The sequence below is a fragment of the Lethenteron reissneri genome, chromosome 33 (genome assembly GCF_015708825.2).
Source record: "Lethenteron reissneri isolate LAM-NWPU_2019-01 chromosome 33, ASM1570882v1, whole genome shotgun sequence".
NCBI classification, from domain to species: Eukaryota; Metazoa; Chordata; class Hyperoartia; order Petromyzontiformes; family Petromyzontidae; genus Lethenteron; species Lethenteron reissneri.
The window spans coordinates 10,323,249-10,340,025 of record NC_083811.1 but is presented as its reverse complement, the minus strand read 5'-3'; the positions used below and the strand labels follow the sequence as shown (position 1 = coordinate 10,340,025).

Sequence of the window (16,777 nt, the reverse complement as noted above, 5' to 3'; positions counted from 1 at the left end):
GCTTCAAATCGCTTTAAACTATTGTCATTGTAGTGCGTATTTAATGTGGCGCTGCAGTCTGATGTCGTAGTAGAAAACATTTATTAAAAAGTCTATTTAATTAAGTAGAACGTGTTGTCTATATTTATTTAAAGTTGCGCATTTTGATGTGACGTCACATTTCTCACCTCCCCCCCCCCTCGTCACACATCGTCACAATGTCTGACCCCCCTTCCCCCCACAGGTGCGTGACGTCATTTATGGACGGCCCCTCGGGAGACAAAGGCGGTCGCGCGTGGTGCTTGACAACCCGCTCAGTAGTTGTGCCGTGCCGCCCTTCAACAGCAACTTGCCCCTAAAGTATATATTCTTAGGTTTTCAGTAAAGTCACGTAGGTAAAAATTTAAATTAATGAAAGTAAAATAAAAATACAATTTTATTTTTAAAAAGAAAATTTTATTTTTATTTTATTAATTTTATTTTTATTTTACTTTTATTAATTAAAATTTTTACCTACGTGACTTTGCCGAAAACCTAAGAATATGAATCCTTGCAGTCACGAAAGCTTCAAATCTAGAATTGCCCCTAAAGTTTTAGTTGACACGGGGGATGGGGGAGGTAGTGGTGGTGGATATTTGTCGTAGTACTTAGCACGACCACAAAGCTTTTCGTGAACACGTCACCACCACGGGGGGAAGGGGTGTGTGGTGGGGGTGGATGTCAGCTTTCCAACATTGCGCCACTCGCTTCGTCGCCTTTCGTTTATGATTACTGCTGTTGCTGTTGTGGCAAGAGCGCAGATGAGAGGGAAGAGAAGAAGCGACGCCTTAGCTTTGTGGTTTGCAAGCTAGAGAAAGTTTAAAAACACACGTGGGTTTTTTTGTTGTTAGTTTGTATATCCACATCGATTTTCTTAACTTTACACGCGAACGCGTCGAGAGCAATGCCCCCATTGTAAACGAGAGGGGGCGCGTAGCTGGAATAACTTGGCAGGGCGGTGAAGAAAAGTGGTGGTAGATTTGGGGGGCTGGGGAAACATGTATAGGGGGGCTGGGGGAGAAACGTGGAGGTTGGTACATGGCGGTAGTGGCTTTGTGCAGGCGTGTGCTGGGTATGCTCCGTTGTAGTGGTATCAGCACTGCTTGGTAGGAGTGGTGGTGGTGGGGTGGGTGGGTTGGTTGGTGGTGGTGGGGTAGGTGGGTTGGTTGGTGGTGGTGGGGTGGGTGGGTTGTTTGGTGGTGGTGGGGTGGGTGGGTTGGTTGGTGGTGGTGGTGTGGGTGGGTTGGTTGGTGGTGGTGGGGTGGGTGGGTTGGTTGGTGGTGGTGGTGGGGTGGGTGGGTTGGTTGGTGGTGGTGGTGGTGGGGTGGGTGGGTTGGTTGGTGGTGGTGGTGTGGGTGGGTTGGTTGGTGGTGGTGGGGTGGGTTGGTTGGTGTTGGGGTGGGTGGGTTGGTTGGTGGTGGTGGGGTGGGTGGGTTGGTTGGTGGTGGCCACCGGCGGAATTGTAGTCGCGTCCCTGCTGGTGCTGCTGGTGGTGGTCCCACATGGCCCATGCCTTCGTGCGCATCCGAGCAAAATCCGCATTGATCGAGTCCAGGGACGCAGAAACTCATCGCCATCATCAACCACCAACCAACCAAATGGCTCCAAACTCCACGTTCCTCTTCTGCACACCCGCACTCAGCCTGCAGCTCCGCACTCAATAAAAAGGGACCCGACCCATCTCCGACCTCGGCAAAACGCGCTCGGACACTTGCGCCGTGTGTCCACGAGTTGACTCAAGGCAGTCCTCGGTAGCCAGAGCCTCCTGCAATCATCATCATCTCTCTTTGCCCCCCTGAACATCACCATCAAAGATGATCCGCGCAGGTTGCACCGCAGTTGCCTGGTTTCCCCGCTCCCCCTTCCAGCGCTGCCACCTGCCCGCCGTCTCGCAGCTGTCGCTGGTGCACCATCATCAGCTTCACCATCATCAGCTTCACCTTCAGCAGCAGCATCAGCAGTCCCGTGCCAGCTCATCATCCTCCAGCGGCAGCAACTACGATGCCGCTTTCAAGTCGGCCAAGTCTGAGCCGGAGCACTTCTGGGCAGAAGCTGCCAAGGGGGTGACGTGGACCAAGAGCTTCGATCGGGTGCTGGATGACTCCAAGAGCCCCTACACGCGCTGGTAAACACACGTTTGTTCTTTGGTTCTTTCGGTAAAGCCACGTAGAAAGAGAATACATTGAATAGTAGAATACGACGTTTCGATTGCAACGCGAGCGATCATCATCAGGTACGAATTAATGAGAAAAACTAATTTCGATTTAAAGCTTTCGTGACTGCGGGGATTCATCTTCTTGGTTCTTTCGGTAAAGCCACGAAAGAAACAACAAAAGAAAAACAAAGCTAGTAAACTTAGAAATATAATGCAATACAACACAGAGAGTCGGCTAACACAACAGTCAACACCCTACCTGGTTGACAGTCAACAACCTACCTGGTTGATTATCGTTCTTCCAAAGAGTGCTAATTTCTCTCTCTCATTCATTCGTACCTGATGACGATTGCTTGTGTTGCAATCGAAACGTCGTATTCTATTATTTAATTTATTTTCTTTCTACGTGACTTTACCGAAAGAACCAAAGAGTAATTCCTGCAGTCACGAAAGCCCCAAATCAAGTTTAAAAGTTTGTTCGTTGCCTTTGGCTCCGGCTCCTCGGTTGGGTGTTGTGCGTGTGCTGTTGTTGTCTGTGTGCGAGCCCTCTCACGGCTAACGTCAGTGGCGAGTCATTGAACCGGTCAACGGGGCATCCTCCCTCCTAGGTCGACTCGGCCTCAAATGAGTACCTGGTGCGGTTGTGTGGTAAACGTCGCCACAGTGCCGGCCTTCGTAGGTGCTCGCGAACAGCACTTCTCCCCAAACAGTCTGTTACAGGCTACACTGGGATGGGGAGTGATCTTTGTCTTTGCTCTCTCATGAAACTCATTGGTTGTGGTTGACAGACGTGGTTTGTCGACTTCTATAAAACCTTGCATAACATGACCTCGACCAAAGGAAGGTGGAGTTTCCACCACTGCGCTGCCAGAGATGCAACTTCACCAAGGCTCAATTTTAGTTTTTTGTATTCGGGAGATAATCCATGACATGCCCGCTCATGTAAGTCCTGCAAATAACTCTTACATGTACAACGTCATCCATCCACCGTGTGTGTAGAATGTCAGGGCCGAGTGCTTGTTAGTGAGCAGCTCGGATTAGTACGGTTGGCTTCGTACGGTGCGAAAGAAGTTCAACAAAGTCCTGTACATTCATACAACCATGTTGGTATGGAACTCGTGATGCACCCACTATGAATCACTTTTGTCAATCCACTGCATGATGAAGACCTCCTTTCACGCCTTATAAGCTACTTGACTATACTTCACCACGCTGGTCAGTGCGCGTTGGGGCATAGTAGAGTACAACTGTAGATGTTTGCTGCGCTGCACTCTGCTGACTACATAGCCCCCGTAAGAGCCGACAAAATTTGCTTTATGCATGGTATGTTGCAGGCTCAAATACCACTTAGCTTCAGAGACCTGACGAGGTTGGGAGAGTACTCGGTAATTTTGGCATAGACCATCACATACGTATTGTGTACAGGTAAACAACAACATATGTACCGTATTGTAAGCCTATACTGATGTATATGGTAAGTGATCATGTAGCTGACATGCTTAATACTTATGTAGTACATTGCCAGTGTTTTACACCACCCCACCTGTACACTTACCTTCTGGCACTGATTGAAATTCCGAATGCTGATCAAGTAATTTGCATAACAGACTGCTTTGTGATGCTTATCATTCTATTCCTACAACGTGATTTTTGAACTATACAAAGATGGTACTTGATCCTCTCACTTATCTCACATTTTAATCATTGATTGTGAACACCGCTACAGTACCGGGGGAGTGCTTGATAAGCCCCTGACAATGTAATGTGTTTGCCGATGTGCTTTGTGCAATTGTTCTTTGCCTCTCTATCACGTGCAAATATGTTTATTGAACCTCCCGTTTGATAGTTCCTCTTGGAAGCCACTTTGGAAGTTCTGCTTTTAAAAACAACAATACAATACTGTATAAACAAGACCATCGCTTGTTGTAGTTATTTTTATACTTGAATTTTGTTAGTGCTACAACATCACAATTGACCATTATGTCATGCGAGATTAAGTGGCTATAAGCATTCACCGTTATAGTCGGGTTAAACCATACGTCTGGTATTTTTTCCAGTAGCTATACAGGTTACAACAACTGCTGCTTGAGTGGCATTACATATCTCAGGTGAAAAACTAGACAAAAAAACAAGTTTTACCAATCAAGCTTGACATCAGAGGTTTTAGCCAAATCAACGGACTGACTTCACTTTAAACACTACTGGGTAATTGCTGAAAAGTTCAATAGCGTGGTGAGTAATTATTTTTCGCTCCTGAAGCTTTAGGTCCTTTAGAAGATTAAGTAATCATCAGTCTGATACGGTTACTTCCTCCCGTGCATCAATGCTATAATAGAGACCTGAATCCTATTGTGCCTATTCATATAATATTACTATTAAGGTCTGTCAAGGTGGAAGATGATTTTCACAAATTGTTTATTGAGGCGTATGTGACCTTGGGCGCTGCTGTTGGGATACCCTGCAAGTGTGACTTTGTCTCTTCTTAAGTTGCCCTTTCTGAAATCTTGCACAGAGTTGCCAAGTCCATAATCAGACAAGTGTACATGTCAATCAAACCGTGGCCATTGTGAAAAGAGGGAATTTAATACCAACTTTTTTTCCCACCTTTCACGAATTATGACAGATCCATCTTCAACATTAAACTCGACGCATCCAGGCAAACCAATTTACACGAGTCTGCTTTTGAGCATGCAATTTTATATGAAGCTGAAGTCGGAATTACAACTTTTTAAGAACTGAGAATAGGTTTTCCCCTTTTTTCTGGCAACAAAACAGATGTTAAAACACCAAATTGAAACCTTTTACAAGCAATCATGTCTGCATTAATCACAATACTTGTGGTGAGAATGCAAAAAAAATACTCTGATAATATATGCATAGTTTTTTTTAACTGATTGGTCCACACCAGAGACAGCTTTCTTTTGAGCCTAGTTTCAAAACGGTGTGAGACCAGAGGACACCAAAAGGCGTACAGCACAAAGACAACACACTATCAGAGTAATGAGAGCTCGGGGTGAGCAGCTACATCATGGGACCTCCTTTTGCCAGTACCAAAATATGATAATAGGTTTTCCCCTTTTTTCTGGCAACAAATCAGATGTTAAAACACCAAACTGAAACCTTTTACAAGGATTCATGTTTGCATTGACCACGATTCTTGTGGTCAGAATGCAGACAAGAACTGTATGCCTCCTTTTTAGTATATATTTTATGCCGCAAAGAATGAGCATTTTTGATCGAGAAGAGGCCTGATGGCTCGTTGGGACATTCCGTCTACAGGAAAGCCACCCACACGGCCCAGAAGAACTCCCTCATCAAAACACTACACCATAGGGCGCACTGCATCTCCGACCAGCGCCACCTAGCCAGTGAACTGGAGCACGTACACCAAGCATTCAAGATGAATGGATACTTAGACCGCACAATCCGCAAAGCTGTATCCCCAACCATAGGGAGACAACCATCTGAGGACCCAATCAAAACCATCACCTTGCCATACATAGCAGGTGTTTCCAAAAATATTTCCCAAATCGTAAACAAACACAAGATCCAGGTCCGATTCAATACAGTACACAAAATCCGTCATTTGATCCCATCTCTGAAGGATATCATTCCTGACATGCAATACCCTGGTGTCTACAAACTAAGTTGTGTCTGCGGCATCAGTTACATTGGGGAAACGAAATGACATGTCACGGACCGTGTTCGCAAACACAAGGCAGATTTGAAACACGGCAGAACCAATACCTCTGCCGTGTCTGATCATTGTTATAACGCAGTGGGCTCACACCATATTGTTTTTTTCCGAGACCAAGGTACTCTGCAAACCTTCGGGCTACCATCAAAGATTTGTCCATGAAGACATCCAGATATATAAACACAGAGACAATTTCAACCGAGAAGATGGGTATAAGCTGAGCAATCATTGGAAGGACGTTATTAACCAAGCAAAGTTGTAACTTGCTGCGGTGCTTCCATTCTTCCCTGCCGTTTGGCTGTTATTTCCGCCTCTGAGTTGCATTACCCTGTTAAGTGCCTCTGCATTAACGGGCTGGGTTCTCACTAACATGGCCACCTCTGCTCCCTTAGCCTCGATGTATCGATGGTTCTGGCTGTGTGATGGGCTGTGTGTCTCGCTGGCGTGACCACCGTTGCGGTGGTTCTCTTGCGTGGACGCGCTTGCCTCTCACAGCGCAGTTGGCAGTGCCACAGCTTGTGTTACACATGGACATGACATTAACTTGCTAATCCCCCTAATCTCTCTGCCTAATCTCTCCCATCAACATAGTGCTAATCTCCCATGAACACTGCTGTTGTGCGCATATGCGGGGACGGTGCTCTTGTGCGGGGACGGAAGCTCATTTCATGCTAATCTTTCTCCCTAATCTCTCTCTCCCTAACCTCCCCCATTAACACAACTGACGTGCTTGCGTTCGGGGATGGAATGCCTTTCCAACTGAGACCCCGTCTGCTTGCCCTTCGCCACATATATAACCTTGTAGTAACAGCTCTCTCGCTGGTTCAGCAGTTCCATTGCTGGATTATTTTTTCCGCATGAGGACGACCGCTTCTGTTTATTTTTCTACCTACGTGGCTTTACCGAAAGAACCCAAGAGTAATGAGCATTTATTAACCCGTTTCAATGCATGCCATTCAAATGACGTTATTTGAGCACTGGATCGCTGTTGACTTCTCTGGCCTCAATTGTCAATGCGAGAACATACTGTTCGTTGCTTTACAAAAACAGCTGCTTTGCCAAGCGCTTGTTCCCCACGAGTTCACTCTTTGCTTACTTGGTGAGAGGTGCTGGCAGAGGCAGACGTTTCCAAGCACGAACGCACGCGAGCAGTGACACAGGATACATCACAAGCACATTACAGATTTGAAGCTGCCTGCACATGAAGCACCATTGCGCACATGCGGAACGATTGATGCTTGTGTCCAACGTGGCAGTGAATGCATGAAAGTAATGAATATGCAATACGGTAATTGGTACCCATGATGCGATATTGTAAGTGTTTACTAACAGCATTCATATATTGTATATATTTTAAGTAATATGCTCAGTAACAAGTACTATGCTAAACAAGTACACGTTCAGAAAGCACATGCAGAGTACGTTTAACTAATGAGCTTATTCGATTGCAAATTGAATACAGCTTTACAAATGTACTGTACTATACATTGTTACAGTGGATATGCCTTGTATTTCTTTACCTTACATGAACTATTTTTAAAATATGAAACCAATTAATAATTCTTGACTTAAAGCTTTCGTGACTGCAGGAATTCATATTCGTTGGGTCTTTCGGTAAAGTCACGCAGATAGGTTCAAAATTAATACAATTAAGAAAAGTTTCTCAAAAAATAATGTAGAATTGTTTTATTTGTGCTTTTAAGAAAAATCCAGTTCGTAACCAAAAATAACTTCACATTAACAAAAAGGCCTGACCTTAAAAAGGTCAACATTCCACACCATCTAACCGCAGAGTCAAATATGGCCTTCATATGACACGAGCCCACAGAAACCACAGAAACCACAGCATAACGATACGGATGCAAATTGCACAGATAAAGCAGAATGTGAGAGGTTGCAATACTTAAACACTACGAAGTTGTGGCTAATTCATCAATGGGGTAATACACTGTGAGGTGGCATTGAGGTGTACTGAGGACACCGAAGCATTCCTCACAACTGACATGCGACATTGAACTCGGCTCACACCACTTTTGTAAAGTTCAGACAAAGAGCGGCTGAGTCAGCGTGTAAGCCGGCGACGTCCAGATATGGAGGAGAAAGATTCAGTGTTGGCCTGGTGAGTTTGGTGTGCAAGCGGGGGGGGGGGGGTGTTGCATGGTTGTGCAACAGGTGGCAACTGGTGGCTCACAACTGGTGGATGACTAGATTAGTACAAGAATTCTGTAGTGGGTGACTTGTTGCTGACCGGATTGGTGGGTTTGAACTTAAACAATTCTGGTTATATTGACCAAAAAAGAAATCTACACACCACGTAACCAGAGTTTTCAAAGATTTTGAAAAGAATTTGAAAACTGGTTGAAGGTTTTATGCAATCCAAATCGTGTGATGGTGAATGTTCTTTTTTGTCCCCGAGGATTGTTTGACCTTCACCACGGGGGTCAGTGCGAGTTGGTGAATGTAGGACCCAGGTTTGATTTATATATATTGTTTGCCAGCTGTGGTCTATTAATGGGGCAAAGTTTTTGGCTATTTCGTCAGGATGTGAGTCTGCTACTATGTTCTATTAAGTAATTGCATGTGATGCATTGTACAGTATTGTATATATGCGAATGTGTGGTGAGATATTTAAGATTATACAGCATATGAACCTTATGGCAGGACCCATGGGTCCCGAATAAACGGAAGTCAATATCGCAATTAATTTATTTACTTTTGGCGATTCCTTCACATCGCGCACATAAACGCCGCGACCCACCTGGCGCGGATCATTCTGTTGTCATGTCGTTGCCGAAATTGCCGTAGTCATAGAAACTTTGATGGGCGCATCGTGTAGAGCTCGTCAAGAGGAGTAGATTGCCGTATCGTTCGCCTTAAACAGACGTAAAATGATGTCGCATCGCTGTTTATGCGAGAGCCGGGGTCCCGCCATAAGGTTCATATGCCTCTTTTAAAATTTCCACCGTTGAAATGAGATTATGCCCATCAAGGGAGCTTTTTGTGTGAGTAAGTGAATACAATTTAACAAATTAAATATCAACATCTACCAGCAAAACGTGTTCATTCTCACCAACACCCACGCTGGACTGCCAAAGTAATAGCTTGGCGCATACGATCATTATTAATGTTGGCCATCACAGCATCACGCTTTTATCCAATTACAGTGCTGTATGTTTAATGCACCACAATGTACTGTTGTATGTCGATGCATTACTCATAATTGTTATGCATATTGAGCCAAACAGATTTCATCAAACATTTGAGCCGAACTGAAATTCTATAAAGGCCAGGGTGCAGTCGTTTGTGCACTGAACTCTGAACCCGGTGTCCAATGTTCAATTCCCAGACATGGCTAACATCAGTGACAAGTGATACTTTCACCAACCCACACTGATCAGCATGATAACAGTTAGGTTGGCTGTTATTTAATCAGGCAAGTCCATTGAAATGTATGATCAATTAGGCAAAGGAGGCTTGAGAGATAATACATGAGAGTATAGTAGTAATTAATTGTATTATTTAGCCTGTGATACTGACACAAGGTCTTTCCTATCGACTTTACTCTCCATAGCGTGATGTGGTCTGATAACCTGGAAAAATGTTTCAGAGTAACGGTGGGAATTGGACAATTGCGCAGCGTTAAGCTGCTTCAAGTGCTATTCACACTGACCACCAGGCTGTCCAGCCACTCAATGTGTATACTGTAGTACAGACATGGACATTACAATCAAAGTCAACACTAACTAGTGTTACCAGGTTTCTAGTTAACTTTTATATTGGAATAATTGTCACATATAAACAATTTGGAAAATCGATAGGATGTTAAGGAACCTGTCCCATTGTTTCAGCTGCCCCGCTGGGAGATCGAACCAGCGACATCTGGATTGCAAGTCCAGTGTGATCACCATTGCAGAAATGCATTCTTGCCTCGTGACGTTTAAATGGCAACACTGGGCAAATGCTGGACGGCTTAATGTTGCATCTGCAAGCTCTAATATTGCATATGGGCAAAGTCCAACTGGTGCTGCGATGTTTCATTGTGAGCGTTGAGAAAGTTAATTGTTAACAACTGGTAGTCTACACTCAGCTGTTCTCTGGTATCACTTGTGATAGTTATACAAAAATCGTGTCCCAAAGTTACGTTTTATTTTGCAACATGTATTTTATTCAAAGTTGTACTGTTGCCATTAAAATGATACTGGTAGGGACCTCCTGGTTACACCAGCCCACAGGGGATTATTGTGTCCGTCCGTCCGTTGTGCGGGGAGGGGCCGGGTGGGGAGGGAGGGGCTGGGTGAGGAGGGGAGGGTGGGGAGGGGCTGGGTGGAGAGGGTGGGGCTGGGTGGGTATAGGGGAGGGTGGGGAGGGGCTGGGTGGGGAGGGTGGGGAGGGGCTGGGTGGGGAGGGGAGGGTGGGGCTGGGTGGAGGGTGGGAGGGGTGGGGCTGGGTGGGGAGGGGCTGCTCACCCCGTGGTGCCCTTATAAAACTCAACGTTTAACCTACTCACGCCGGCTTGTGCCCGCCCTCACAGTCGGCCATATTTGCGGAATACACCACGCCGCCGTTGACCCTGGCCATTGACCGAGCAACCCAACGTTCCATACCAGCTCCCTCCGCAGGAATGTGTTTTATAGGGTGTTAAGAGTAACCTTGGGGTATAGTGGTGCCAGTGCTTAGTGCACTCTATGGATCCAGAAACTGACGTTCGATTCCCAGATATGGCTAACATCAATCGCAAGCAATTTCTGGACTATTTCTGGGCATCCCCTTTCACTGCTACCCACACAGACCAGCATGGAAAAGCACGGTCAAACAACCCCCATGACTGACATTGGATTCCTCCAGTGTAAATACATATTCTGATTCCGAATCTGAATTTGCAAGAACTTAAATGGTGATTAAATGATAAACAATGGCCTTGTATTTTTTGTCCTGAATGGATTTTTTTTTACATTGAAAGTGGTATGCAGGATATTTTTTGTGGTGTTTTCCTCAGTCTAATTGGTTTAAGCTTTAATGTAGTCTAACTTTAATGCGTGACAAATGACACGTTCTATTTTCCATTTTCAAGAAATCATCCAATAAAAAAATTAGCTTTTACCAATTTGTATTCTTTGGAATTTAATTTAGATAATTATAGGTTTAAATAACATCAGAGCCACATTACCTTAAAGTAGACAATACATAAACAGGCAATATGTATGTTCATTTAACACTGCATGGCTGTTTATGCTCAAGCTCTGTATGTATAAAAGGTTTAGATGCTTGCTCTGGTGACTCAAAATCCATTAAAACATGACGCATCAATAAGTGTTCTGCGTTGTGTGCAACTATTAGCAGTACGTTTTAGTGCGGTTCATAGACATGTTGACGTGCTGGTGTGGTTGTGCTACTTATGATGCCGTGTTGAATGTGTGCAAGGGTTGACATCAATTCATTTACCCGTTGGTGCAGCGTGTTTTAGTATGTTGGTGTACCAATGTGGTTGTGGTGCTTTGTAACTGAAGGCTGTATTTCATGGCAGAGCACTGGCATTGGTGGTGGTGGTGCTGGGTCATTGGGGGCCCAAAAGCATACATTACTTATGTTTGCATCACGTGACGATAAACATAGAGTGGACAAGCTGCGTAACTTAACCACTGTAAATCACGGTTGGGTGAAATCATTACATTAATGAAATACTTCTGATTAGTTTAGCAAGCGTGATTATATTTGAGCTTTTTTTTATTTTAATAAGCATCTCTTGTTTGAGCTGATATTTCGTGCCCTCCATTTTTTTTTTTGCATGAACCCATGGGCCCCCTTTGAGCTGCTTGGCACCTTCAACTTTTGCTGAGTTGGTGCCTCGTGCCAGCACTGCGCGCTGGTGCTATTATTAAGGAGACATGCTGGTGCCAACGGCGGTGCGGTGTGTGGGCCCTGCTAGGTTCGTGGACGGGCAGTTGAACATGTGCTACAATGCACTGGACCGGCACGTGGAGGCTGGCCGCGGAGACCAGGCTGCCATCATCCACGACAGCCCCGTCACAGGCATCGTTCAAACCATCACATACCGCCAGGCTCTAAGCGAGGTAAAAGGGGCCCCCTTCACCTTGAACACAAAAAAATGAAAGTCAACTATTTAGTCACTGCTCTCAAAAACCGTGTTTCTCAACTGCATTTCGCACACAGTGCGCGGTGTGTTAATGGGTTAATTTACACATGAATATAAATATGTTGGTCATAAAAAAAGAGGATCGTGGTGAGGTTGTTATCGACTGGAGTTGAGAAACATTTCTCGAAAGCCAACCTCGCCGACCATCGTCAGGCGCAGCACATTGTGGACTCTTGCACAATGAAATGTATCAAATCTAAATTTAAATGATCAGATTTAAAGAGATGGGGCCAATTCATATGTTGGCAGAGGGCCTTTTAATTCCACGAAAGCACTTTGGGCATTTTTCCATTGGTTCCACAAAGACAGCGATATCCGCCAGGCTTAATTGCCCTCCGCAAACATGGAGCGGTTTTACCCATGGACTGGATTAACTTAAAGATGTGGTCTATCAGCTATGAGACCATATCCATCATTAAATATTAGACTCCCATAAAAAAGTAGCACTGGCATCACAATACACCAGTGCACAAATCACCAGCTGAGCAGAGGGCAGTGAAACGTCAGCTCTGCAAGCTGTACATCTGACCCAGATACATAACACCGGGTCTCAACGCGGTGATAAATGATGTGCAACCTGCTCGACCACATTGTTGTGCGTGCACGTTCATGTTTGTCCATGTATACGTGTGCATGCATGTGGACGCATGGCTGTGCAATCACACCTAAGAATGTTGTGCTCTTGTGTTGTCCTTGTTATGGCTGTGTGCGTGTGCAATGTTGTGTTAAAGGTCCTATTTACATAAACTGACTACTATAATGACTGAGTGAAGGATGTGGGTTGCATGCATGCATGTGCTTGTATAATTTGTTCATATATATTTTGCAAACAAATGCCTCCAATCATTATACCTAACTATATATATCTTATTTTTTTAAATCCTCGTGATGGTAAATTACATATATTCACTTCAGTGCTAAATGAATAATAACGACTTCTATTGGTGGTGGTGTTTGAGTACCGACAGAAATCACATTATTGCTACCATCATTAATGCTACCTGGCTCTTTTCAAAAGCAGTGTGGCACTCTTTGATCTGAATAGATGTCATTGTCCACAGTGCGAGCCTACTATGCTATATATCAATGCCAAAGTATCTGGTCAGGCTAGTACAGGGCAGCACCATTCTGTTTGGTGACCCCGTGTCTGAGCGTACGCATGTGTGTGTGTGTGTGTGCGCACGCGCCTGTGTGCAGGTGTCTCGTCTTGCCAGCGTCCTGGTGAAGAACGGAGTGCAGAAGGGCGACCGTGTGGTCATCTACATGCCCATGATCCCCCAGGCCATGTTTGCCATGCTGGCCTGTGCTCGCATTGGAGCCATCCACAGCCTCATCTTTGGAGGCTTTGCCTCCAAGGAGCTGGCCGTCCGCATCAACCACGCCAAGGTGTCCGGGCGTCAAAAACGTTCTCTTAGATGTGGGCTGTCTCGTTTTTTATATAAATCCATTTTTCTACCGATAACGGTTAGATTGTGTTATCAGATCGGACAAAAATATTTGGAAAATTAGTCTAACTTTTGTTCTCACGCTTGCCGCTGGACGGGAGGTGATGGGCAGGGTTTTCTTACTGAGGTCATAGGCATTGCAAGCCGCATCATGCTGGGCGTGGATCTTTGGGGGTTTCCTGCCTTCGGCAGGCAGGTTATTGGGGCATCTGCTATTTTCAATCTATGTCAAAAATAGTCGATTATAATTGTGAAGCACCTTAACTGGCTAAACATTCATGAATCAAATTCCTCCGTAACCGACTTGTTGGTATATAATTGCAACATCACCAGGACAGTACAAATCTTGTTTGCCTGGTCCCAGGCTCATTCTCTCAATAGCTTCACCACCTCTGACCTCCCACAAAGTGATGATGGGATGAATAGGCTTACGATAGATATGACCTACTTATTAATAACTATCTGAATATGTCTCATTTACTGGAGATTTGCAATTCCCACATTAAATAGTAACCATATAGTGTAATTGTAAATATTCAAGGTCAAGTAATCCACTTTTTTCCACAAATATCGATTTCCCTGTCTGATTGCCATTCATTATATATATCCACTTAAGTACTCAATATGTTGGTTATTATGTCTCCATTGATGTCTTTCATTGTACCTTGCAAGATTAAGGATGATAGATGTATTTCTGGTTTTATATTTTTTTCCATAAATCTTTGGCACTTTGCAGCATTGTGCCTTTAGTATTGTATTTCAGCATTTAACATTCAGATTACAGATTAGCATCACTTACTCCGACATTAAGGCTGTAGCTTAGCACATTCGAGCCTTGAACATTAAATCAATAAAAATTAAATCAATAGTTTGGGATTACATCAGCATGATATCCTTTAACATTGTACTTTTAGAATTGCAGTATAGTCATTATCTTTCAATATGAAGCCTCTGGTGTAGCAATCCAGGCATCCATGTTTAACCCATTGTTTAGCCCATTGTTTAACCCATTGTTTAGTGTGGCTGTGTTTGTACAGCAGTGGCACAGTGGTTAGCATGCCGAACTACAAACTTGGCAAACCAAGTTCGATTCCCTCTCACAGCCAACACCAGTGACAATGATCTGAACCGGTCCTGAGCCTGTCCTAGGTCGACTCAGCCTCAAATGAGTACCTGGTTCGGTGTGTGGTAAACATCGCCACGAGGGAGACAAAGGCGGCGGGTGTGGTGCTATCCACCCACCCCCTTGTGTGTCGTGCCAGCCTTCATAGGTGCTCGCTAACAGAACTTGCCCCAAAAGCTTGGTATGGCTACATGGGGGATCTTTGTCTTTTGTCTACAGCCCAAGATGGTGCTGAGTGCTTCGTTTGGGATTGAACCAGGCCGTCAGGTTGCATACAAGCCGCTCCTGGAGGCAGCGCTTGACATCGCCACGCACAAGCCTGAGAAAGTCCTTGTCTACAGCCGGCCTGGCATGGTATCATGAACACGTGCCCTCCTGGCCACACCATGCCACTCCTCCGCACAGCAGCTGCTTGCCGTTTCATACTGTTGAGCAGGAACATTGGACGAGCAGCTCATTCCCATGCTTCAAGCTCTCCCGAACACCACGCCACGTCTGGCAACAACATTCTGTACCACTCCCGTACCGTGTTGCACTGCATTACTATGCCATGCTGCTAACCACCAGCGAAGCACGGTTGCAATAAAATACAGCGAGCAAAAATCTTCCGTGACGTTTTGGAAATGTAAAGAAAAAAAAAGGCAAAAACGATTATTGTGCCTGTCAAGATGTTCCTGACATTTGCTCTTCCTTGACTGTGCGGTGACAGGCGCGGGCATCGCTGGTTCCTGGCCGGGACATGTGCTGGCAGGAGGAGGTCTCGGCTGCCAAGCCCCACGACTGCGTACCCGTATCGTCGGACCACCCCCTCTACATCCTCTACACGTCCGGCACAACTGGAGCCCCCAAGGTGCGAGCACGACGGTGCCTCCCGCTATGCAAGAACGATGGGTGGATCAGGATTGGCCTCAGACACTGTCCTGCCTCCAACACACAACTGCTTCATATCGCAGATGAGGCGCCTGCCATGGGGCGCGCATAGCACGTGTGATGAAGCCATGAATGTCATTATGTGGGCCATGGTAACGGACACACAAATATACATTACACATGTAAATGACCACTTTTTTTGACAGCCAAAATATCGTTAATTGCTTACCTAAATATACTCATTCAATAATTGCTTATTAAAATGTCTTATAAAGTAATTACGCTTACATAAAACCTACACTGAGGGGTATAATGATGAACCAGTCCCTCCAGAAAAACGCGATTATGCGATCGCAAGTTTCCACGCAAAATCAGCCAAAGTCCGCATATTTATGCGGGGGGCGCGTTTTTTCAAATACGCCGCACTTTCGCCGCATAAATTGCAGATTTCCGCGCGCAAAATATGCGGGCTTGCATGATTTCATAATCCCCGCATTTTCGTTGCAAAAAGTCACATATATCTTAGCAGAAAGTTGAAAAATGTTGCGTTTACTTCACACAAGCGCAGCCATTTCCCCTGTTGCCATGGGAACGTTATGAAGTGACGTCACTCATTACAGTTGTAAGATTGCACCTTTTTGTTAGTAGTATGTAAATTTACATTACTGTAAGACTGTACTGTTACTGTATTGCTTACGTTACTGTGCACTGAAAACACTTATTTTAACAGAAGATGTCTGTTTTGTATAGCTACCTCTGTAAAACAGGAAGCACACATTTTATTTTTTAATATTTTATTTATTCATTTTTACAGAAGTTGTAGCATATTCATTTTGTAAAGCTACAGAACTTGTTCGACTCAATGTTTTGTAAGTTTGAGCCATCTGTTTGTTAAGGTCTGAAATAAAACAAGATGAGAACTTAAATATTCCCAGCACTTTCTGTGATGTAGTATGCTTGCCTATCATAGGAAGTAATAAGAAATGACTCTTTACATTAAAGTAGTAGCCGAGTGAATAGGGTGTTGGGGGAATCACTTTTTTTTCTCTTTTTCATCAAACCGCAGTTTTTGCAAGTTCCCGCAATTTAATCGCATAAAATTGCATAAATATCCCGCATATTCCATCGCATTTTTTAAGAAAACGTGCCGCATAATCAACGATTTTTGCCCGCAACAATCACCAAAAAACTCCGCGTTTTTCTGGAGGGACTGATGAACACATGGATCAGAGAACGTACAGAATTCAGAGACATCACATTCACTGTTAATAAAAATAACTGGGCTTGGGCAGGACGCATCGCTCGAATGTGTGAT

The 16,777-nt window shown here is 44.7% G+C and overlaps 1 protein-coding gene across 1 annotated transcript in view; it reads left to right on the top strand.

The window, feature by feature from the left end:
• Positions 1–1,447: 1,447 nt before the first annotated feature.
• The window catches only part of ACSS3 (acyl-CoA synthetase short chain family member 3), a 34,620-nt gene continuing 19,290 nt past the window's right edge, over positions 1,448–16,777 (top strand). Inside the window, exons 1-5 of the mRNA XM_061564585.1 lie at positions 1,448–2,143; positions 11,797–11,941; positions 13,222–13,410; positions 14,812–14,946; positions 15,302–15,442. Coding sequence (XP_061420569.1) covers positions 1,833–2,143; positions 11,797–11,941; positions 13,222–13,410; positions 14,812–14,946; positions 15,302–15,442 — 921 coding nt within the window. The 5' untranslated portion in view covers positions 1,448–1,832. The remainder of the gene's footprint in view (positions 2,144–11,796; positions 11,942–13,221; positions 13,411–14,811; positions 14,947–15,301; positions 15,443–16,777) is intronic.